At 37.2% G+C, this 25,046-nt stretch overlaps 1 protein-coding gene across 2 annotated transcripts; it reads left to right on the top strand.

Moving 5' to 3' along the window:
• The first annotated feature begins 4,445 nt into the window (after positions 1 to 4,445).
• LOC119773624 (CD109 antigen-like) lies at positions 4,446 to 21,332 on the top strand. Of its 2 annotated transcripts, none has more exons than XM_038270685.1 (32): positions 4,446 to 4,687; positions 4,770 to 4,930; positions 5,019 to 5,047; positions 5,151 to 5,384; positions 5,471 to 5,593; positions 6,020 to 6,059; positions 6,578 to 6,665; positions 8,279 to 8,378; positions 8,468 to 8,591; positions 8,674 to 8,783; positions 9,108 to 9,299; positions 9,445 to 9,549; positions 9,634 to 9,696; positions 10,633 to 10,806; positions 10,916 to 11,068; positions 12,892 to 12,961; positions 13,091 to 13,181; positions 13,262 to 13,379; positions 13,476 to 13,589; positions 13,728 to 13,946; positions 14,077 to 14,218; positions 15,641 to 15,817; positions 16,327 to 16,408; positions 16,517 to 16,748; positions 16,857 to 17,028; positions 17,118 to 17,308; positions 17,418 to 17,573; positions 18,454 to 18,519; positions 18,886 to 19,013; positions 19,096 to 19,252; positions 20,690 to 20,792; positions 20,894 to 21,332. In XM_038270685.1, the coding sequence occupies exons 1-32, from the start codon at positions 4,623 to 4,625 to the stop codon at positions 21,094 to 21,096; spliced, it is 4,182 nt and encodes a 1,393-aa protein (XP_038126613.1). In that variant the 5' UTR covers positions 4,446 to 4,622; the 3' UTR covers positions 21,097 to 21,332. The 2 variants fall into 2 exon arrangements, with proteins under 2 accessions (XP_038126613.1, XP_038126612.1); XM_038270684.1 differs by having other exon boundaries at positions 12,883 to 12,961.
• The last annotated feature ends 3,714 nt before the right edge of the window (positions 21,333 to 25,046 follow it).

The raw sequence follows: 25,046 nt of genomic DNA, 5'->3' as shown, positions 1-25,046 counted from the left end.
TAAAAAAAAAAACTATCTCAATATAATGAGATACTATCTCATTATATTGAGTTACTATCTCATTATAATGAGATAGTAACTCATTATAATGAGATAGTAACTCAATATAATGAGATAGTATCTCATTATATTGAGATAGTTTTTTTTTTTTTTTTTTTTTTTACAGAGTGGCGGAAACGGGCTTCCATAGAAACGGGCTTCCATACCTGGCTGACTCAGAATATTTCGTTTTATAAAAGAAAAAAAGGGTTTTGTTTTTTAGTGTACATGATATTCATTTTTTTTTCCATTGGGACTAGTTTTGTAGCCTAATATTAATTGTAGTAACCGCTGCATTCTAGTGTGAATAAATTTTCAATGTTGTGCTCCAAGCACACGTGGACTAGAAAACAGCCAATCAGAGAGAGAGAAGGCGGAACTTAAGGCAGAACAACCAATGAGAGTTGAGTTAACCAGCGCAGCACAGTTCCATGCGCTGCTACATGAAAGGGACAGGAGAGACCAGGCAGAGGAGCTGCGAGAGGAAAAGAAGCCACTGCTGCAACAACTACTGCTGTAAATTATAAACATGTTGCTCACATCCAATTATTGGTAGGGACAATTAGGTCTGTTCAAAATTTTGGTAGGGACATGTCCCTATGGTCCCTATGCAAACCTACGCCCATGACTGTGAGTGTCTCCACACTGGTACTTCACTGGTTCATATGTTCTTAATACTAGCCAACTCTGTAGGCATATACCTGTGAAAACGCAGCATTGGATGTGCGCTTCAAGATGTATTTGCTGTGTGTGACTAATCTGGGTTCTTTCAGAGGCTTTAGGTTTTTGCTTGTTCACAGGAAGCTATTCCTTTCCACTGTTGGAACATGCTTGCTCAAGATGAGAGATTGCTGCAATGGTAGCAACATATTGCATTTTAGTCTCCACGTTTGCTCAGGAAGAGTTTCTTTGAAGTTAATAACTTCATATAATTGCTGGGCTTCCTTACACAAATAACCTTTATCCAGTTTGTTTCCCATATGCATTGAACAAAACAAAACTTCAGTTAAATTAACATTTGTGGCCCCTAACTTAAACCCATGTTTATGCATTGACTGATTTGTCTATATATTTGTGCATATAAATAGTATTTGTTCGTCTTGTAAAGTGCCTTGCGATAACTTTTTGGAGGAAATTGTCACTTTAGGGATAAACTGTATCACACAGGATGAAACTGACTGAAATAATGGTTCTTAACTGGTCTAAAGTAACGATAAATTACAAATGTAACTTAAAGTAGAAAATGAGATCCCCATGTGATAACACAGGGCTGCCAGATTCAGTTCACTGCTGTGAGATCTGAAATACAAAAATGCCAACATAGAAAAGACAAATACTTGCCCTGACAAGCTTTTAAATCCAGTTTCAACACCATCTCACCTTTTTTCTGCTTTTTCATTTATTCAAAATTGCTGCCGTTCCTTCAAACCTCAGCTGAGTTTATTGCCAAAGTTTTTTTGTGTGTTGAAATCTGTTATACTTACTGTAAAATATGTCAATATGTAACTAGTGTGAAAAATATCCATTTATGGTCTTTAAGGCTTTTCAACTGGAGCTGGGTGGACCTTTGTCTTTAAAAGGCAAACCTTTACTACCATCTGCTGGCAGAATTAATGTACTACATCAAACTCTGGCATTTCCTGGTATAAAATCATTCACTCCCCCGGTCAATAACTTCATCATGCTTGACTGTCAGCTCCTATTCTAATGCAGCTGTTATTGTGGCAACAGCACCAAAATTTTATTTTTGAATTCAAAAAGTTTTTATTTAAAGAAAGTCATTAAGGACATTACCTATGTCCACTTTACTTGTTTTCATTTTAAGACTACAAAAATGTGTTTTATTGGGATTTTATTTGATAGATTTGAAGAAGAATTCATGCATCACTGTGAAGCTAAGGGTAAACCATAATTTCTTTTTTTTATTTTAATAACAATTTGCAGAAGTAGATTGTAATTTTTCACAATCCCTTTACTCTGATACAACAGAATGATATGCATCCAATTTTCTTCAGAGGATTTCACCTGAATCTAATTTAAACTCTGTCCAGTGAGGACAGATGTCTGTTAAAACTGTTTGCAAACAGTATCATGAAGACCAGGATACCAACCAGATAAAGTGGGGAAGTCATGTTTAAAGGGGTGATAGAATGATTCTATAGGGTATTTGGTGCTGGTCCTTAAGGTCTCTGAATAGGGTGTGTAACATTGGTTGGGCTGAAAATTGCATATTTGCTGTTCTATGAGCCCTAATGCAAGCCTGGTTAAAAGCCCTAGAATAAAATAAGATGTTTTCTTCCTTTTATTGTATGCTCATGAATATTTAGATGAGCTGTGAACTGATTGATTGGTTTACAACGAGCGAAGCTGTTGAGCAAAGACGCATCATAGCAACAAGCACTCACTCACTGAAACATCGAGGTAGTTGATATGGTAGGGTGACTAAACGTCCGCTTTTCCCCAGACATGTCCTTCTTTTCTTTTTTTTTGTTTGAGTTTTTACAGCACTAGTGGCTCATTTTTCTGACAGTAGGCTGACAGGAAAGGGGGTATGAGAGAGAGGTAGACACATGCAGCAAAGGATCACAGGTTGGATTTGAGCCCGGGTCATCCGTGTCAAGGACTAAGGCCTCCGTTGGGTGGTGCGCACTAACCACTGGGTCACCTGCACGTCCAGACACGTCCTTCTTTTCATACCTAAAAAAATGTACAGGAGGAATTTCAAAATCGTCTGGTGCAGCACGTAGTCGAAACACACCAGGCGCTCGAACCAAGTTATCAGCTCCGGGGCTGGTCCTGGAACCCCTGCGGACGGAGGCAGGGAGCAAGCGGGGGACGGAGCTACCGAAGCCGACCCAGTGGTGGTAACCTGGACACCGGTGGCACCGTGCTGCTTCCCCTTGGTTCTGGCTAATTTTTAATAGAGAAACTGCCTGCTTTGTAATTCTCGTAGAAGTAAACCAAACTGTAGGCTAAACAGCTAAACTGGTCCCTTACATCTACCTCTATTCATGTTCTTGGGCCATTGAACCAGTGGGCTGGTCTGTAGGTCAATTTCAGGGCGTGACAAAAGTACAGGCCAGAACCAAATAAGGAAACATCCCAGAGTTTACGTCAATTTTGGGCTTCGTTTGGATTCGCCTGTTTTATGGTGGAAATCTAGAATTGTGAGATTTGCAGAGAAAGGAGGTGTTGATGGGGTTTGAACTCCTCTGTACGTCTACTTTACCCACTGAACTATCGTTATTCATCTATGACAATGTAAACTCGGTTTTGCATTCTATGACCCCTTTAAAACATGGATGTCACCCTAAACCAGAGGTCACCAACCTTTTTAAGGCTGAGGGCCACTTCAAGGGTACCAAGACGTAGGAAGGGCGACCATTACTGAGCCATGAGCTGCAAGGGTTAGCGTTAGCCTAAACTTTGTTCATTATCAACATATTTTTATTATTTCTGTTCATTTCTAAGTTTATTTAGACATTGTCATTTTGAAATCTCTATAAATGATTAAAAAGAAGAGCAACAGAATAAAATAAAATTTCAAACTTAGCCCACTGGTGGGTTGTTCTTCATTTGGAAGACTCTGAGGGCCCCCCATGTGGTCCTTGAGGGCACCGCGTTGGTGACCCCTGCCCTAAACAGATAGGTTTGGCAAGAAAATCAATCCCCGGAGCAGCCAATAGGAAGATGGTAGCTCTGAGGGAGCTGCTGAGATCTACAGCTCAGAAGAGAGAGTAGCTAAACAGCCACGCACTTCATAGATTTGGCCTTTGTGGACTAAAACCAAGGAGGATTGTTGACTAAAGGCAAAAGTCCAGTTTTGAGTTCCCCATTGCCAAGAGGGGGCATTCCAATAACGATGGTGCTGCTGTTGAATGAGACCTAAATCAAATTCTGGCTACCTGGAAAATGCGATATGTGGCTGAAAATAAAAGCTGCAGATTGTCATGAATTCATTACTATGAAACATGGTGGCATCATCATGCTGTGAGGATGATTTACCTCTGCTAGGAAAAATAATTGAATTGATAGCAATACTGCTTAATATTGGGCATTCCCACATTTCATTGTTTTATATTAAATTATGTATATTTTTTATTCAACATAACAATTATTTACTAATTTTGATCTTGAAGAGTCTCAACATGATACCATGAAGCTCATGGCTTTAGAAGGGACAAAAGAGAGGTGAGTTTGTGGTGACATAAATATTTACTATATCCAGACATAACTCACCAAAAGAAGGTGTCGTGACACATATCTTGTAGAAAGCTGTGTGTTTTAATACATTCATGGTGTCTGACATGGATTATTCATGAAGTAAGGTTTAGGCAACAGTATGAATGGCCAGAAACATGAGACATGTCCCTCTGGGCAAAGGAACTAACAATATGAGGACATCCCGGTCTGCCTGTCAGTTTGTCAAAGAATCGTTGTGCAACAACATGAGTGTGACTTGTGGTGAGCGTTGGGGCAGGTGTTGAAGCGGTGTCCCTCGGAAGGTCAGACGGGTTTTCTTAAACACAGTTAGGGAAAGAGAAACTGAAGTTGAAATTGTAAATGAGATCGACATCGGCAACATGAAAAGAATCTGGACCCTCCTTCTATCTTTTGCTGTTTCTGGCTTCACCCAAGATACACACAAGTGAGTAGCTTTGTTGATTCTGAATTCAGTTTTATTGCCATTAAAGTCAGCATGTTTCATAAATACATTTTTCTTCTTTCAGTTTTGGTTCACCACTGTTTTTGATCTCTGGTCCAGAGGTCCTCCATGCTGGTGTACCCACTTCCTTTGCTGTCACGGTTTTTACCGACTTCCCTGGTAATTTCACAGCTGAGTTGGCACATGGAAACACTACAGTAACCAAAACAGAGGACTTCCAAGGAGGTGACACTACAGTTTTACAAACTCAAGTTTGCATTGTCTATAACTTTTTTAAATGAGAAGTGAAAACTAAAATTGTGTCTCGTTGAAGGTGCCACCTTTGTCCTCATACTTCCACCTGTGAGGGTTACTTTTTACTTTATTTTATTTCATTCCCCAAGTCAAAATAAGCAAAATCCTCTAAATGATAAGTTTGATTTTGTTTTTCTGAACAATTTTACAGTTTCCTGGCTCCTTACCACAAAATTCGCTATTAAACTTAACAGTGTGGGGTTACAGGGAGAATCGCCTCATTTTTACAAACACTACTACCCTCCTCTTCAACCTGCGGACGGTTACCTCCTTCATACAAACTGACAGATCAAGCTATGAGCTTGGGGACACTGTCAAAGTCAGGGTGGTCTCTTTCCATCTGGATAATAAACCATACACAGGCAAAGTGGGAATTTCACTACTGGTAAGTTTTCCGATCTCCAGAAAAAAAAAAAAAAAAACAGTTTTCAGTCAGGTGGGAAGCTTGTGGAATGTTCCTTTGTCCCATAGGATCCCAGGGGGAAACCTGTTGATGACTGGAGCTCCTCTGGGAATTTCGGGATTGTCTTCAAAGAATTTACTTTACCCCAGTCCTCTCATCTCGGGCAGTGGGTGATCACAACAACAGTGAATGTAGGCTTGAAAACTCAAATGATTTAGACAACTTTTATTGTCATTTTGTAAACACAGAGTGTACACAAAACAAAATTTACTTAAGTGCAGCTTTTCAGACCGTATATGAACATTTCCTTTCCATAAAGTGCAGCTGTGATCAAATGAAAACAGAGTGGGAGAAAAAATATGATGCAATAAAAACACATTATTATGGTATGGAAGTTCCGAGCATTAATATACATGGTGCAAATATGCAGTATATTTGTTTGGTGTTATTAATGTGATGCAGAGTCTGACAGGATTTAGATATATACATATATATATATTTTTTTTTTTCAACAGTTCAGCAGTTAAGAAATTAAGTCTTTTTTTTAGCTTTACTCTACTGCATTAAAGTATTGTGCTCAAAAATAAAAAAAAATGTGCCCTTTTTCATGCTTACAGGGAATAACGGATGAGAAATCCTTCGTTGTTGAGCATCACGGTAATGACTCTTCCTATTACAATATTACTTGTTAAAATCACCAATTATACTTTTGACAACATTCAAAGTGTTTTTTAATCAATTTAATTTAACTTATTTTAGTTTTTTTACTTTTTAACTAACCTAAATTATTGATTGTAAAATGAAGAAAGGCAACATCGTGCAATTTCTGCATCAACTAGTGGAAAGCAGAGGAGAGACAATGTTAGAATGTCAACATGTTTTTAAATGTAACTTATTTTGGATTTATGACACACAATTGCTGAGAAAAACAACAGAAATGAAAAGTTAAATACAGATTTAAACATTGATCTGACTGCTATTTTTACATTATTATAATGGAAATACCATTAGTTTCAGAACTTTCAATGATGAAAAAATGTAGAATAATTTTAGTTTCAACATAGAGAACATGTTTACCCATTCAAAAGAATATTTTCAACAAACACAGGTGAGCACATCTGTTAAAAACAGTGAACATATCAGACGTGTAACTTTCCTAATCTCATGTCTGACAGATGCGCAGCCTCGTCCATTTGATGTGATGGTAAAAACATCCTCTCGAGTCCTTCTTGGTGATAACATCTCTGGATCAGTGAGAGCACTGTGAGTTTATTTGGAACAAATATTGTTATGTCATCGGTTGCTCTTTAAACTCTGTTTCAGCATCAGCTTGAGGTTTCTTCCCAATGTTTTTTTGCATTGCATTCTGTTAGAATTGTCTTAGAAACTGTCGGTTCTGTTCATACTGAGTCTAGGCAGCATGGAAGTGGGCTTTTTCTGCATATCACAGTTTCTAAAATGACAGTATTCGTTGCATTATCTGACAATCAGGTTAGCTGTAGTGTTTAAGCAATACTCAGCTTGTATGAAAGGACTCAAAGTGGGCCCAGAAAAACACCCTCATCCACTAACACAACCAAGAGCCTCTGTAGTTTACACAAGGCCGGTTTGGATCCATGCTTTAATGTTGTTTACCTAAAAGTATGAATTCGGCAATTTGAATATTAAGAAACTTAGACACGCTATGCCGGGTGATGTTTGTTTAATCTTCCCTGCTTTGGAGAAATACAAAGTGAATCCAGTAGAATTTTTTATTGCCTACCTGGAATGGGTGACAATAGTTGAATACATTTTTGGCTCTCAAAATGGTATCGGTGCCCTATTTGTTGGTACTCGCCGATACCGATGCCACCAGTGCTGGATCGGGGCCCCACCCGATACTGGTATCGGTGCAACACTAGTATTTACCCTTAATTTAAGCTGGTAAATAAGATGATCTGCAAATGGAATGAGTATTGTACTCTTAAAGTAAGATAGTTAGATAACATGCGCTTGAAATAAGACAATGCAATTGTGTTTTCTTATTTTAAGTGTAAATTATCTTGTTCCATTGTCAAAATGTATCTTTTACCTCCTCAATCTAAAAACAAATGCACTTATTCTAAGAAAGAATGACTGATCTAGATTTTAATTGTTTCCAGTGTACATATATGCTTTCTGGTTATATCTGAAAGACTCCTAGATGGCTGCAGAGACTCATAACGTATACAGAGAAAAGACAAAGAAACAACTCTAAAAAGAGCAGGAATTCTATATTTGTCTATATTTGTCTTTATTGTTAGTATGTTGATGTGAACAATTAAGTACTATATTGTTGTCGTCATTGTATGGTCAATCTAGTAAAACATAACATGTGTAATTAGTTCTGACGTTCTACTCTAGAGTATCACTGCTGCCATCCTCTGTTCTAAAGGGGAACTGCTTTTGTCTGATGTGGTGAATTACATCCACACGCTAACAACAAGTCACCTGGAAGTGGGGGCCACAGGGGCCATAGCTCTACCCTCAACATAGTGTTCCACATACTAACAGGTTGCTTGGACTACCTGTGCCACGCTTTTTACACAAATCCATCTACCTGTTATCTGATATTAACAAGGAATCTTCATAAGACTTTTGCATATCAGAAATGAAATTGTAACATGGTTGTGCTTAAACTCCCAGTAGAAATTCCATATAAATGCACCTAAATACCCTTTTTTTTCCATTTTCATGTTTGTTTTTCACTTAAGCATGTTATTTTCTCTGTGTATCCATGTCTTAATACACAGATTTGCTCCAGTGTGATTGGCTTATTCCCTACATAAGTAGGGAATAAGCCAATCACAAGCAATTGAATGAGTGCTCCTAATAAGTGATTTTTTTTTTTATTTTAGTTATCCTGATGGACAACCTGTTCGTGGCACATTAGTTGTTACCCTGAAGCCTTTTATAAGCAACAGAACCTCTCCATCTCTGCAGACCCAAACCAAGCAGGTGTGATTTTAACTGATTATCATCTATGCAAAGTTAAATGTAAACCAATGGAAGTTCAGAAAATGATATATTTACTGCACCCCTTTCAGATCTATGGGTCAGCACAGTTTTTATTCAGCAGAGATCACCTTCAGTCTCTGTACTCCTCCTCAGCAACTAGCAATAGAAGTCACGTTCTATACATTGCTGCCCAGATCAATGATAACTCCACAGGTACATTTCGTTTTAAGCTTTAATTTTAATACAATTCTGTTGCATTAATACAGCATTTTTGTTTCTGTTGCTGTGGCTGCAGGACATACCGTGGACAAAACCATGGAAGTCCATATATTGCAAAACAAATTCCAGCTCATGTTTCTCAACTTCCCATCAACTTTAAAGCCATCCCTAAACTTCTCAGCAAATGTAAGTTGACTCATTTCTGAAATTACATATCATCACTGTTTAAACTGTTGTAGGGGGTGTAGGCCTAGTGGTTAGAGCAGTGTGCTTGTGCTCTGAGAAGGTTGCAAGAACCCGGTTCGATCCGCAACGCCTTCACCCTGGGTTCCTGAGCAAAAACCTTAACCCCACTCTACTCCCTGGGTGCCGAAAAATGACAGCCCACTGCTCCCCAAGGGGATGGCTCAAAATGCAGAGAGTTAATTTCCCCAATGTGGAACAATAAAGGAATTTATTATAATTAGTATTTGAAACCCCTGCATATTATTCTTCCCTTGCATTCCTCAGCTTCGGATTGTCAGATATGACAGAAAGTCTCTCAGCTCGTTGGATTTGAAGCACTCTGCTGTGGTTCAGATCACACAGAAAACCTCTTCAATAAACTCAACAACCATGAGTCTAACTCTGCCTGTGCCTGAGAATGGCAATGTACTCATCCAGTTTAAATTACAAGATCGAGTAGAGATGCTCTACTTACAGGTGAGTACTATAAGTCATAGTTCATAAAACTGGGCCAAACAGGAAAATTAATATTTTGCCATTTTTAATGCTTCAGATTCTGAAAACGATGTTTGTCAGCTAAAAGAGCAGATAAATTTAACTTCCTTGCTACCGTTATCCTCAGGCTCAATTCCAGTCCATTGTGGAGACCCTGACGGTGTACACCAACTACTCCTCTCCTACTGGCTCATATGTTCAAATCCGCTCTGTCAACAGATTTCCCACACAGGTCATTTAAACACATTTTGTACTATTGATGCCTTAACATTACATCAGAGATTATATTTTTTTGGTTTATCTCATTAACTCTCAGGTTGGATTGCCACTTCGGCTTAATGTGGAGAGTACCATCAAACTGGAGAAACTCCATTTTGTGGTATGATGAAACTTGTCAAATATTGCATTAAGTACACCAAATCTACCTATTTATTTAATGGTAATAGCATGTAATCAGACATACAGTGAAATGCAAAAGTGTTTATACCTATTGGACTTTTCTTAAGGTTTCCATTAATACCATTACGAATGCACTGGTGAGACAAATTACTTGCACTTATTCAATTATATTACGATAATTTCAAACCTTACATTTCTTGTCTTCCCATTAAGCTAATACCCTAGTTTTATATCAACAATTTGACTGTAGCTCTGGCTTTATAAAAATGGTCACTATATAGAAGGAAAGTTAACCTTCTCTCTAGACCAAAACTTTGTGCTTTGGTAATACAATGTGTTTTGAGCTTAAGAGTTATCTGAAGAGACCATCTTCTTCCTTCAGTATTTATCCTCCATAATAGAGTGTCTCTGCAGACGTAATCCTCCACCTGAGCAGCGCATCTTTGCAGCTCCTCATTACTTACCATGGCTCTACTAGCTTCTCCTCTGATCAATGCTATCGTTTTATTTTAGCTTGTAAGACAAGCCTGTAAAGCCTTTATATAACTGCTGCACTTATAGTGACTTATAATATACATTACAGAAATGCCTGTATTTCCCTGTTCAATAGATTTTTGATGTTTTTGGGTATTGTATTCAATTCACCTAAAACTGCTCATTTTGGTTTGTAAGAAATGTTTAAAACCATGTATATTCTATTTCAAAAGAATATTTATGTGATATTGTTATTTGGATATTATAAGAAATCCTGATAAAATACACAAAGATTTTTGGTAGAAAATAGTCAGAATGTGAAACTGGGGTGTCAATTCTTTAGCCAGGCACTGTGCGTTTTGAACTGGGAACAAAGAAGTCAGGATAGTTTGTGATTGGTTCCATGAAATATGATGCCTCTTTTATCTTGTTGTAATTCTAGGTGTTCTCTAAAGGTCAGATGGTAGCTGCTGGGACTAAAAGCTTTTCTTCGTCCATTGCTCTCACGCCAGAGCTTTCCTGGTACCCTGAGGCCTGTGTCATGGTCTACTATAACACCTCAGATGGGGAAATTACCAGTGACACAACCTACATTTCTATCCAACAGTACAACCATGTGTGAAAATATGTTCCTTTAATATTATTATTATTATTATTTAAGTAAAATACAAAACAGTACTCTTTCTCAAAGTGCTGGTGATGGAATGTTTACTTCGTTTTCCCAGGTAACCCTAAACTGGAGCAGTAAGTGGGCCAAACCAGGTGAGCAGGTATCGCTGACTGTGACTGCCAGTGAATCCAGGTTTCAAGTAGGAATAACAGTCACAGCGATGGAAAATGATGCCCTGCAGTCTGATCTGGATCAAAGAGCTGAAAAGGTAGAAGGACACTTTGGTTTTGCATTAAATTAAAAGGTTAAAAATAGTTTAATGCTGGGGTCAAAACCAAGAAGTAACATTGAGGCCATTTCAAATTGTTGAGTGGACAGAAAGAGAAATCTGAAATCTGACCTACTTTCAAACTTTCTGATTAAGTTACTTTCACAGTGTTTGCTTAAGGCTTTTTTCATTTTGATTACAAAGAATTGTCTCTAGTTATCCCAGCCCTTTGTAATACTGTTACTCCAAGATAATGTAGGGGGATCGTCAGAGCAGCTCACCTGAATGTAACATATCTGACTGCTTTGTTGGGAGGTGACTTCTTGTTCTAGCAGATGGAAACTGTTCCGTTTTTTTGCTTCAGAGCCTGAATGGGATTAATAGCACCATATAAAGAAAACAAAGGTATCTGGTGACCTGTATGGTGTGAAGAATAAATTATTAAATAAAAAAAAGTTTGGTGATTGTAAGCCAGAGATCGTGTGTATTTCATAAGCACTGACACAAGCAATGCAGAAACAACTTTAGGGTTGAATAGTGTTAAGCTGTTAAGAAGTTAGTATTTTTATGCAGCAGGTTGCAGACAGGACAATCCAGTTGTTAAAAGTCTCAGGAAAGCGTCTATATTCTCATAGCATGACCAGTTCAAAAGCACTTTAAGTCACTTCAAAGCATTCTATAGTAAAGTATAACTTCTGTAATAAACAGTTCAACTTGCTCATATGGTGATACCTTTATCTCCTGAGAAAAGGACACAAAAACATTGCTTTTATTATCATCCAGCTACAGTAATTATTGTTTTGAGGAGCTCTGGAATCCTAAACATACTCCCCATCAACAGTGGAATTATTTGGTTCCACTGTGTTTGAGGCTCCTATCATTCTGTTCCTGTGCTGATTCAGATGAACTTTGATTTTTGATGTCTCTAATACATGCTGTGTTGTAGATCATAAATCTGAACCATTCTTGGTTACAATAGAACATACGCTGCAGTAGTAAGGATCTATGAGGAATTCACAGAAGCACTGTTCTTAAGTTCATATGAATGAAATAAGTTGATATCATTTCAAAGAACTTTGCTTCTCGTGATGAACTTATTTCTCAGCTATTGCTGTGCAGACCTTAAGTCATTTGGAATCCGTGGCAGAAGCCTGATTTGAAGCAATTATTCTCAGCAACTTAAACCATTGTGTGATTTAGAAAAATCTTGGGTTAATGTAAAAATAATTTCTTATGCAAAAGTAATAACCCATGACACTGTTCACGCTGACCACTCTTAGTTAACGCTTTCAATAACACTATTTAACTGTCAGTTGCCCACCATTGGATACTAGAGGCCTAGATCCAATAGGTTCTAGCTGAAGCTAACTGTTACGGGGTCGATAAAAACAACTAGTGTATGAGACTAGCGTATAAATTGGCTTAAACCACCAAAAAAAAAAAAAAATTGGTTTATGTAACTAACACCTGCTGATATAAGTTATTTTTTGCTGTTGGTGGAGAATAAAAACATTTTTAGAAATCTACACCAAATAATTTTTTCTGGGCTGTTTGCTGGTAGAGAGAGAAAAAAAGGACAGCCACCAGTGAAGGGCAATGGTTTTACTCAAGTCCCTCTAGTGGCAAAGTAAAGTATTACAAAGACTTAAAATCAATTTATTTTATTTTTTTTTCAATTGCCTTTCAAGGCAGGAAAAAAAAAAAATAGAACTTTTCTTATTTTGATTTTTTCTCACTTACCCTTCAGGGCTTGCATAAGTTTTTATAGTTTTAGATACATTGTCGTAAAAGGTAAGATTAGTAATATTTCTTAGTTCTTGCAGAGATGTAATCCGAAGACGGTGACCAATGCAAGATTGTTTATGAAAAGCCAAACAGATGCTGCTAAAACTGGTAAGAATTTATCTGCATACATACTAAAGTTATTTACAATAGACATTTTATTACATACCAGTATTTAAAATTCTTTCTCATAGACAGGATGTCATTTTCATTTCTTCTCTCTGGTCTTGCTTCCTGAAGGTGCACATAAAAACAACGGGTTAATTTTACAATACTGGAGGCACTGGGCGGAGTTTGCTGAATCTCTGCTTTGGTTGGACAGAAATGTCAGGTAAGAGCTTAACAGGACTTATAGGAGCAGAGAATGTGGTAGAAAAACAACAGTACAGGTAATGTTATTATGTCTTTTAGTGATAAAAGCTGGACCACTGGGAAAATAACAGTACCTGATGGTATCAGCTCTTTAGGAGCTGTAGCGCTGGTAATGTCAGAAAAGTTTGGTTTGGGTTTCACTCCTGTCCCAGAAAAGGTAATAAAAACACAAATTTCATCATTTGTACCTGAGTTCACCCAAGTTCAATTCTATTAATTCTTCTGTTTGTGTCGTTGGTCCGAATACTCGTAGCTGACCATATCCAAAGATTTCTCTCTGTCCCTTGTTGCACCGTCACAAATCATCATAGGGGAGGACTTTGTGCTGGAAGTAAACGTCATCAACCATTTAGAGCAAGACATTGAGGTAGGCTGAAAGCATTTTTGGAGCCATGGACACATATTCTTTATATCTTTGACAGACCAATCCAAGAAAACAAGCCTGGGTTTAGTGTCTGTTGGTTGCGTTTCTTTTTTTTTTTAATGCTCTATCTTTTTCTTGTAGGTGATTGTGTTGGTAGCACAGAGTGAGGCTTTTCAGTTTCCTCTAATGGAGCGCAGGGGAGCATCCGTCATCAATGCCCAACCACTTAACCTGAGGAGTCATAAGTCTGCCTCAGTCTTATTCCCTATCAGGGCCGTGGTTGTTGGCGAGATAGAAGTATCTGTGGACGCTGTGTCTGCAGAGTCTTCAGATAGTCTTGTTAGAACAATATTGGTGAAGGTACGACTTGTGAAAGCGAAAGGCTGCAAAGAACAAACATTTTTCTGTTTACTATTGATGCAAAAGTAAAAGTTACAATGTGGCATTTCATCAGTCCAATGAAAACCATAAACTGTGTATAATCCTATAGAATAGAGGAGTTGAACAGACCTTCTCTCACACTCTGTTCCTGGAAGTGGCACCAAGGCATCTGAACTCTTCTACGTCCGTTTCCTTCTCTTTTCCATCTAATCTAGTACCAGGAAGCCAGAGGGCTCATATAGCACTAGTTGGTAAGTCTATAATTAGTTCTGTGTACATTCAACAGTTTTTCATTGTAGTTAGAGTTGAATAAGTAGAATTGTTATGATAATCTAATTTTGTCCCCTAATCCAGTTGGAATTTTTCCAAAATCAACATAACTCAACGCCCTTGGCAGATATAAAACACTCGAAATGGAAGGGCAAGGCTCAGGCTCTTCATCAAAATACATAAGAAATCTATTATACGAATCTATGAACTCTACAAAACATAAATAAAGCTAAACTTGATACAGGACATTGTGTTTAGGAGTACTTTGCAGCAAAACGACTTACTAAGAAAACAAAACTACACTAGAATTTATACTAAGAATAAACAAATAGCAGGTGGTCTGAATCCTCAACTCTGTCTTCCTGTTCTCCTTCATCACTTTTCTTCTTTGTTTCCCTTTAACTGCAATGTTCACCACTTATGTTTTCAGCATTCTCCCCATTTTCACTCTTTCTTCAGCATTTGCATTTTTAGGGGCCTTTTGTTTTTTTTTATCTTCTTCCAGGTTTTTCATTCTTCCCTCTTCAAATCTCACAGCCTTTGCTTACTTCTCATCACTCACTTTTCTCCAAAGTAACTAAAAATGTCTTCACTTTAAATAAATAATGTTTAATTTTAATGCTGTAAGGGGATACAGCATTAAATATTTTAGTGACATTAAAGTAGGGAGGCCAGGCTCTACAGCAGAGAGGAAGTGTTTTGTCAACTGTTTTGTCATGACCCTGACACAGTTCCAGATGTTTGATCAAGCTGAAATTTTGCATGTGACATTATTCCAATCTCTATAGATTAAGTATCAAATTGCAGCTCCGAACTTTTTGTGGTTTCTGACTTGCAGGTGTTTGAACTGAGTAAAGTCTGAAATGGAGCCTATTGAGTGTCAAGCAGTCATCTGGTTTTTCTATTGGAAAGGACTCACACCTCTGATGAAATTAAAGTAACTTATGGTGATGATGCCTGTTATATGACCTTGCAAAATGTTTTACAAGGTTATTATGGGACATTATCAATATAAGTTACTTTCATTTGATCAAAAGTGTCCCGTTGTGTGCGTCCTTTCAAATGCAAAAACTCAGACTTGACTCGGTTTCAACACCAGTAAATCAGAAACCACAATTAGTTCAGAGCTGTAATTTGCTATTTAATCTATAGAGATTTAAAATACTTCACATGCAAAATTTCAGCTCAATCAAACATCTGGAAGTGGGCCAGGGGCATTGAACGGCCCTCGTATATATATATACATATGTATACTTATATATGTATATATATATATATATATATATATACTTATATATATATATATATATATATATATTTTTTTTTATACTGAGGTTATCTTCTAAAAACATCCTTATTATTTTGAACAATTTTTCTATGCTTTTCATCTCATCTTCAAACAGGTGATATCTTGGCATTATCAATGGAACATTTGGATTCTTTGGTTCAGCTTCCTACGGGGTGTGGAGAGCAGAACATGATCCGCTTTGCTCCGAGTCTCTATTTTCTCCAGTACCTGGAGAAGTCAGCCCAGGATGATGCAGGGATACGCAGCAAAGCTCTTAGCTACATGATAGAAGGTAAATTAGATCGCAACTCGATTTGTGTCATGGAATAACAATACCACACATCTATTTGCACTTAATACATGATTCACCTATATTAAGAGCAGTCTGATTCAGGTAAATGATGCATAAATTAGATAGATAGATAGATAGATAGATAGATAGATAGATAGATAGATAGATAAACAGTTTGATCAACAAAACAAAACGTACAGTTTCAATGCTTTGTGATTTTGCTTTATGTGAGTTTTCTCCCAGTTGTTCTGACATCCTTGAAAACATTTTATAAATTAAGAAATTAGACTGACTTTAAGAAATTTTGAAGATAAAGTTGTGTCACACAAATAAAAATGCCCATTGGCCAGGTTACTAATGTTTATCTGCAAAAAAGTTTATTCTGAAATGAGTTACGCTTTAGGTTTCAAAGCTTTAATTTATTTGGATTCCTTATAAATGTTTAGCTTCAATAAATGTTTGCATTTATGCAGTTATGGATAGTTTTGTTCAAGGTTTCTTTGCCATAGGTTATGAGAAACAACTCTCTTACCAAAGAGATGACGGTTCATTCAGTGCTTTTGGAAAAAGTGACATGTCAGGTAGCATCTGGTAGGCCATGATTTCTTTACATTTTAAAATAATACATTTCCAATAATGACATAATTTTTTTTACGATGTCTTCCTATAGTTTATCTATGCTTTGTGTTTATGAACCAGGCTGACAGCCTTTGTGCTGCGATGCTTCCTCCAGGCTCAGTCCTACATGTTGATAGATCATACAGTCTTAACTAAGGCCACAGCCTGGCTCTTGAAACATCAAGGTTCCCAAGGAGAGTTTACTGAGGTTGGCAAGATTATCCACACCAACATGCAAGAGGGGCCAGATGATAGCCCAGAGGCTCTCACTGCTTATGTACTTGTGGCATTTCTGGAGGACAGGGACCATTCTGTAAGTCATTGGGGATTTGTGTTATTTAAAATGACCAAATACATTAGAGAAAACTTAGACTTTATTTTTACCAATAATGACACTCATTTGTGTTGTTTTTGTGTGAAGGAAATGTATGCAGATGAAATTTCTCTGGGTCTAAGATACCTGGAGAGTAAAGTGTCCAGTGGTGTGGTCAGCAACTACAGTCTGTGTTTGGTGGCTTATGCTCTAGCTCTGGCCAACAGTCCTGTTCTGGAAGAAGTGCTCTCAGAGCTTAACCGGAGAGCTGATAAGAAAGGTGACTTAAAATGTGTTTAAACATATCAAGTATTAAAAATATCCTGGAAAACTGTAGGTGTTGAGATCACATTTCCATTTTCTCCTAAGATGGTGTGATGATGTGGACAATCTCTGAAGCCTTGCTATCCAACAACCAGCGGCAAAGTTCAGCACAGATTGAGATGGCCTCGTATGTGCTGCTCGCTCGGTTTATGCGCGGCAACTTCCTTGAAGGTATCCCACTCATGAAGTGGTTGAGTACTCAGAGGAACCATCTAGGTGGATTTGGAACGACTCAGGTGAGAACAGGTTTAAGAAAGTTGTATTTAATTGATTACCTCTCTTTTATGGCAGTTAGAGAAAAAACTCAGGTGTTTTTAGTTTTTTTTTTTCTTCTATTTTCTGCAGGACACAGTAATTGCCCTCCAGGCCCTTTCTTATTACGCTGCATTCAGTGGCGCAAATGCCATCAACCTAAGGTTTAACGTATCGTCGCCGTCATCTTCAACTGCAATGTTATTTAACATTAACTCAACTAACTATCGGGTTTATCAAAGCCAAGAGGTAACAAATGAGCATATATAACTCTTGTTAACAAATATTTTGCTTCACATGTCCTATAAGTAATCAAAAGTTTCCACTCATCCTTGTCATGAAATGATTTTGCTCTTTAAATGTAATTAATTACTTAGATCTACCATTTTTAACTTAACTCATACACCATACAAGAGCTGCTAACTTCAGTTAATTTAATGCATTTTGTTTCTAAACAAAACATACTCTAATTCAGAAATACCTAAACCAAGATGTCGAGGGGTATGATAACTTTTCCATGCAGCTCTTCTCTAATATAACTAAATCAAATGGCTTAATTTCCCAATCAGCATGTGACTTGGTGGGGCATATTAATGTATATATTATTTGAATATTGATATTCAAAACTGTAATGTTTACATAAGCTTTGTCTCCAAAAGTGACAGGAAAAGCATTTATGATTAAAGGGATAAAAGGGGCTTAATCATGCCAAAATCTTTTGCTCTACAACGGTGTATTGACTTAGTTTATGTATGCTTGAGTTCAGATCGAAATAAAATAATATTTTAAATAAATAAAATAAAAAAAGCTGTCATATGAGGATGCACTATATATACTGTATATATCCCATGCACCTTTTTCTGCCTTTGGCAACTTCTTCTTTTCCATGGACTATTTGAGCTGATGTAACAAGTACATTTCTCCCCTGTGAGATCAATAAACTCAATCAATCAAGACCTGTGCACGATTCTGTGTATAGGGATGACTAAAACAGTATTTTTCTAGAAAAACTGTTTAATATAGCATTCATGCCAATGACAACTGTATCTAAACCTTGGATTTCTATTGTGCATATGCATTTAAAAAGCTAAACTGTTGTTTCTTTTTTCATCTATTTCAATATCATCAGATTAACCCTGACAATGAACTACCTTTGAATATTTTCATGGAAGGAAGAGGGTTTGCCATATTTCAGGTAACGTTTGCTGTTTTCATTAAAACAGTTATCGCTGAAATTATCATATGAAACTGATCTTAGAGTTAAACAGCTGCAGAACAACAGTAGTGTTTTCCTCCCTCCATTATGTCTGGCTCTCCTGACAGACTGTTTAAACACAGAAACATGATCAGAATAAATTAAAAGCAGCAGCTGTGAATGATCAATGTCTGAGCATGTCTCACATTAAAAACCTGGAATCAAAACAACACATGCAAATTTAGCTATGATGACCAACACTGAGCAGCTAACATCTGGTCTGCAGACCTAGATAAAAGGGAACTAAAAAGGATAGCATCTTTACTTTTTTTATCTATTTTTTTCTAATTCCATGATTCCATCCAGCTGAACATCTTTTACAACGTGAACAGCACACACAACACCAAGCCAATACCAGATGATGATGCCTTCACATTAGATGTTAATCTCTATAAAAGGGAGCCCGGTGGTGTAATGTTGTCTGTATGCACAAGGTAACCTCTACAATACACAATGCTGATAGAATTTGTATAATTTGTATAAAGCTAGTGTATTTTCATATGTGTTTTTTCATAGGTTGAAGGAAAATCAGCCAATAGATCGTACAGGTATGGCTATATTGGATGTGGGGATACTAAGTGGTTTCATTCTTGCTCCTGAAGATGCGATCTCTGATACTTCCATTATGAAAGTGGACAGAACACCTGAAGGTGTCATACTGTACCTGGATTCTGTAAGTCCTGAAGTCTGTATATTTAGTGGCTTAGACTGCATGTAATATACTGTGTGTAATATATTTAAAACTCATAAAAAATGCATTTGATGCTGCAAAAGTTCAGCAGATGATTATTTTTCTTAAAAACAAAAGAAGTTTGATTTCATTGTGTGTAGATTAGTTTATATATTTTATGCAAGGCCAAATGTCGAAGCACATAAAGACTGATCCAGGTTTAATTAAACATGTCTAATTCAATAATTCAATAATAATTCAATTCAATTAACATACTACTCCTTTGAAAAACAATGTAGTCAAGTTCAGGATGCTGCGTTAAACGGTGAAAAAAAGTTGGCAACTGCTTTCACTCTCTAAATTTGCACTAATAAATCCACCTGAACAAGTCGGCTGAGGTGAAAGTGGATGTTTGACTGCATTAAATGTAGCAATGGTGGAAATAGTAAAAAAAAATGGTGGAAATAGTTAAAAACTTATTTTTTAATGGAAGTCAAGTGTTCCTTCTAAGCTATGAAAAAGGTTAACAGTAACTTTGTCTGGAGAGAACTAATCAAACACACATAGAAAGATAACATTGCAAAAACGTGTAATACTTAAACATTAAAACTGGGCAAAAACCTGTATGAGGACTAAAGAAAGGAGCATAAAAAGGTAACGGCTGCACTAAATATAGATAATTGGAGAGTATTAGTAGAAATTATGTGTGAGTTCAAGGAGGCTCAAGTAACTCATCAGTGTCAAGTTTGGTGGAGGTTTGACAGGGTTCCAATTGCAGACACTGAAGGTGGTTACTTGCAGATTTAATTACCCTAAGGCCAACAGAAGCAAAAATCCCAAAACATTAATCCTCAAAATCCATAATAATACAGAAAAACCAGGAAAACTCACTTTAAGGGGATGCAATGATGACAAACCAGCAACAGCGACTAAGCATGAGGTGCATATATGGCAGAGAGAAACAAAGACCAGGCTAATCAGCAGATTGGGAGCAGGTGTGAACAGAGGAGTCTAGAAAGGAGTGAGGGAAAAGGAGACTGACACAGGAGGGCAACAGATGGCAAAAAAAAAAAAGGAATACCTAAGAACTCAAATACAATTAAAAAAAACCAGTACATCACAAAATGGAAATAAAACCAATGAAAACTCAAAGATAAAACTTAAACAGAAGCAAAACCATGAAAATCAGGATGCCTGCTGGAGGTCTATCTAGGAGGAGATTCTATGGCTGACCAAGAACCAAAGGTCTTCATGTATCTTTGTTTTGGTGTGAAGATGTCCAAGAGCCATAATGTGATACATAATTAATCATACACAGCCAGCAACAGAGGCCTTGGGATACTTGGGATAATTTTCATGCACTTCACTTTCAAGCATTGATGATGTTATGTCCTATTGGTGTGTTACATTGTAGAGACAACATTCTTGTATCATTTATAGGTCACCAAGGAAGAGATTTGCTATAAATTTCCTTTTCTAAGAAACTCTAAAGTGGCCCGTGTAAAGGATGGGGTGCTGCAGGTTTATGACTACTATGAACCAAGTGAGTGTGACTGCAGATAATCGTATTACCAAAGCTGTTTCTCATTTTATCCTTGATTTCAAAGTCTTCTAACGATACCATTATTTTGTTATATCTTTTAGCAAGGAAAACTGTAAGAACATACAATGCAGATAGTCTTCGTGACCTGGACATCTGCTCTTTCTGTGGCAGAAACTGTGAGAAATGCACTCCTGGAATCACCATCGCTGTGACTTCCCCTCTGTTATCTCACTCAAAAAGCTCTGCTTCTTGCAGCTTGACTTTCCAGTTTGTTGGAATAATTGTTCTGCTTCTCTCCATCTGAAAAGATAAATGTTAACATTCATCCAGTGCATGTTTGTGTTAGACAAACACTGGAAAGTTGATTCTCATATTGAAAGAACTGTTTGCAAGCTGCTGTTTTTTTGCTGCATGCTCTTGCACCCTCTACTGTTTTCAATCGGCTTTGCATTTATTTATGAAAAGGAACAAATCCATGACAAATAATGAATCAAGGCAGCTCATCTTTTTAGTTATTACATTAATAAACAGAAAAAAATCTTTATTGCATGGTTCCCATTTACTGTTTTGGTGTATTTTTCTACATGTGTTTCAGTGTTTTGACTGTCATACAAGATGTAATGAAGAACACATGTGTAGATGGCAAAAGTGCACATGAAAGAGGATTTATTTCAAAACTCCATGTGTGTCCTGTTGTCAGTCTTCTGGCAAAAAACATCAAGCTAACTGGGGATATATAAAGTCTGAAAAGGAATTATAAATAAAATCTGCTTTTAATGAGAACACTTAAAAAAATACAGACTTCTTAAAAGAAGCAGACCTACTGGAGACACCCTTAAAAGTAACATTAAGGGAAATATGCTTTTTGAAATCATCTGAAGTGAGATAAGGCCCTCTGGCTTAAAAAAACTTAGTGAACTAAAGGAATGCATGACCTAGGGAAATATGCAGGGTGTCCGCACACATGGAAGTCATCTACAGATTGGAGACAGGTTTGACATCACTTGTAAAATGTGGTACTTTAGCCCACATTGCTCAAATAATTTGTTATATTATCTCTTTTCATGTGATTGCATTGATTCTTTTTTTATATTGGACAATTTCCTGCTTTTTTGGCAAAGTATTCACCATTTTGGAGGACAAAATTATTTTGCACAGAAGACAAAAAAGATTTTAAAGAACTGTATAAGTTTACCCTCTTCTTTTTTTCAAATGTCATGTGGCCATCCCTACATAAAAGTTAAACATTTATTAAGATTCACTCTATACCCATTTTGACTAAATCCTTGTTACTCTCTGCTCTATCACCAGTTACATTAAGCGTGTACATACATTTGGCCTGAGGTTACAGAAGCATGTTGCTGCAAATTTTATACTTCAAAACAATTATAAGAGGAATTTGTAGCAGAATGTAGGCAAAGCTTAACAGCTACCCATAGGCTATTTCTATGATGTTCTCATAAAATGTGTTATAGCCATTGTTCAGCATTAACAAACACTAGATGGCAGGCTTAGCCTTACAATAGTAAAGGTTTGAAAGCTTAACTGGGAAATGTTAGATGGCAAAAAGCTGATACATCCAAAAAAAGAGAACATTTTCCATATATTTTCAATATACTTGATATTCTTGCTGCAATGGACATATATATATGGATATATACTCATATATTTCTACATATATTTTTGAGGAATGTTAATTTGCAGATGTTCTGATGAAAGAACACAGCAGAAAGTAAGACATAAGTTTTTTGGTCTGATTATGAACAAGACTCCATGTCTCTAACATCTCATGGAGCGCTTTTCAAGTTATCATAAGATGGAAACAATATAGCTCTGGAAATGGTTAAGAAGCTCTAGCAGGAAAATATAGGGAAGCTCTATAGAACCACAACACCAGACATCCATAAGTTGTACATGCGACAAATCTGGCCTGTATACAGGAGTTATAAACAGAAAACATTTAAAATGTGTTTAAAATGAATGAGATGATGAAGCTAATGTGTAACTGTAAATATGCATTGTACAAAATTAGCAGCAAATCTCCCTGAACACACCACTCCCTATCACGGTTGGATGAACTTTTTGAGGACCCAAAGGCAGAGATCAGGAGAAAGAGTTGAGTCTTGCAGATTTAATAGTTAACTGAGGCAGAAATACAAAAATACTGTCAACCAAAATACAGATGACCAAAATGTCGGGGAGAACTCACGTGGGGAGCCCGAGATGAGGAAGCTACAAACACAACAAACCAGCACTGAGTGAATGTAGAGGTGAGGTATATATAGGGAGACTGAACCAAGACAAGCTAATCAGCAGATATGGAGCAGGTGTGGGTAGGACCCACTGAGAGGAAGCTAAAGGGAAAGGAAAACAAGCACAAGGGGGCAACAGAGGATAATTTAAGAACTCAGCACTGGTAGAAATAAACTACAAAGACACAGAACACAAATAAACTTAAAAATAAACCTAAGCAGAGGGCAGAAGCCTGACACTCCCCAGGTGAAACATAGAGGTGGCAACATCATGGTAATGCAACTCTTTTCTTTAGCAGATGCAAACAGCTAGTCAGAGTAGATAAAAGTTGAATATAACTGAAGGTAGGATTATCTTATAAAGCAAAATAATTACTTATTTTATTTAGAAACTGCTAATGTGAAGAACTCTAGGTATTGTTAGGTTTATACTTTATACATCATGTGCATTGTTATTTTGTTAGTCAGATTAGACAGAGCAGAAGGCCTTCCTTCACATTGTGGATTTCACGGTGTGTACGGAGGTCATCTAATTGGGACAGCCTTCGTGTCTTTAAGAATACACAGGATATGGGCACATCTTGGAGCTGGTCTGATTGGTGAGCTACTGTACTGTATCTGTAACCCTAAGGCATAGAAGCAAGCTGCATGGAGTTAAAGACATGGATGGCGTGTCAGTTTCTGATACGGACAGCTAAGCATCCACATGATGCAACACAGACTCAGAAGGTATAAGAAGCAGGAGATGATGTTGTTCGGGGCTCAAACTTTGCCGGACGCTTGCGGGCGTGATTTTTGAGACCACAGCTGTGCAAGCTCTAAGCATTTTTCTCTGTCCTGTAACGACCTGATCTGGAATAAACTCTGTTACTTTTTTACTCCTGTTTTTGTAGTCCCTTTTTGCATGGTTTTACCCAGTTTGAGTTAAGAGTAGTAAATAACTTGCTCCCAGGAAAAGAACCGGTGAGAAGGCCCCTGGGGCGCTACAGCCTTCCTTACAATGGGACAAATCCTTCTCATTTTAACAGTATCTTTCTAGAAGGATGATGGTATGACATCACATACTTTACCTTGGAGTTGTTCTCCAATCTCTTGTATACAGGCTAGGCTGACCACCTGTGCATCTGCATCCATGCAAATAGCTTGCTTACCCCTCTCTGCCTACAGACTAAGGTGGATGTTCACCCTCCATTAGAAGAACAAGCAAATTGAACATTTGAATGGTTCAAATCAAAGCTTATAAAGTTTTTGCAGTGACCCGATTATAGTCCAGACTACAGTATGTCACTTGATTATAGTCTGAAAATTGATGCTTGCAAACACTGTCTAACCAGGTTGAAAAACTTTGAGCTATTTGACTGATATGTATTGGCCAAATAGCTTCTTAAATTGCAAAAATGTTCAGTCTTTTCCTTTGTAGAAACCAGCAGGGGCTTATCCCAAAAGACTACAAAATTATTCTATTTTTTATTTGATCTCAAAAGCTACAATAATGTTATTAATATAAAAAACATTTGTGTGTTTATTTTTTTGGTGTCTTCCTACTTGTAGGGGCCTGTTTGTCATGAAAGGTATTTAATCTGGGTTCTGTTTTTAAGGTCAGTGGTGAGGTTAAAGAACAGATGGGACATAAAGTGAGATGATTTAAAGCCAACAGTATGCCTTCAGAGAAAAATCATAAGCACATTGTATCAAGAACAACAAATCTTGTGCAAACTTGTGTATTTTTAACTGCTCCTCTGAATCTGGTCTCTACACAGGGATGCTGCATGCACACACAAAGGTCAACACAAATAACCTTTACTAGCCTGAACCCTGCTGAGGGTCAAACTAGGGGCCTGAAATTGTAACCTGTTAGAGGCTAAAAGATACTTTGTAACTGTCAGGTAGGTTTCAGCAGGACAGCTTAACATTTAGGTAAAATAATGGGTTAAATCCAAGCATAGCCAAGGGTTAGAAGGATGCAGTAAAAGTCAAAATCTGGGAAACTATCGACAAACTT

The sequence above is a fragment of the Cyprinodon tularosa genome, unplaced genomic scaffold (genome assembly GCF_016077235.1).
Source record: "Cyprinodon tularosa strain WSP-4 unplaced genomic scaffold, ASM1607723v1 ctg772, whole genome shotgun sequence".
Classification (NCBI taxonomy): Eukaryota; Metazoa; Chordata; class Actinopteri; order Cyprinodontiformes; family Cyprinodontidae; genus Cyprinodon; species Cyprinodon tularosa.
Note: the sequence above shows the minus strand (reverse complement) of the source record. Positions and strands in the feature narration are given on the sequence as shown.

Coding starts and splice junctions, on each gene's coding strand:
- LOC119773624 (XM_038270684.1), top strand. CDS start 4,623: ATGAAAAGAATCTGGACCCTCCTTCTATCTTTTGCTGTTTCTGGCTTC. Junction 5,385..5,470: donor AAGTGGGAATTTCACTACTG/GTAAGTTTTCCG, acceptor TTTGTCCCATAG/GATCCCAGGGGGAAACCTGT. Junction 6,060..6,577: donor CTTCGTTGTTGAGCATCACG/GTAATGACTCTT, acceptor CATGTCTGACAG/ATGCGCAGCCTCGTCCATTT.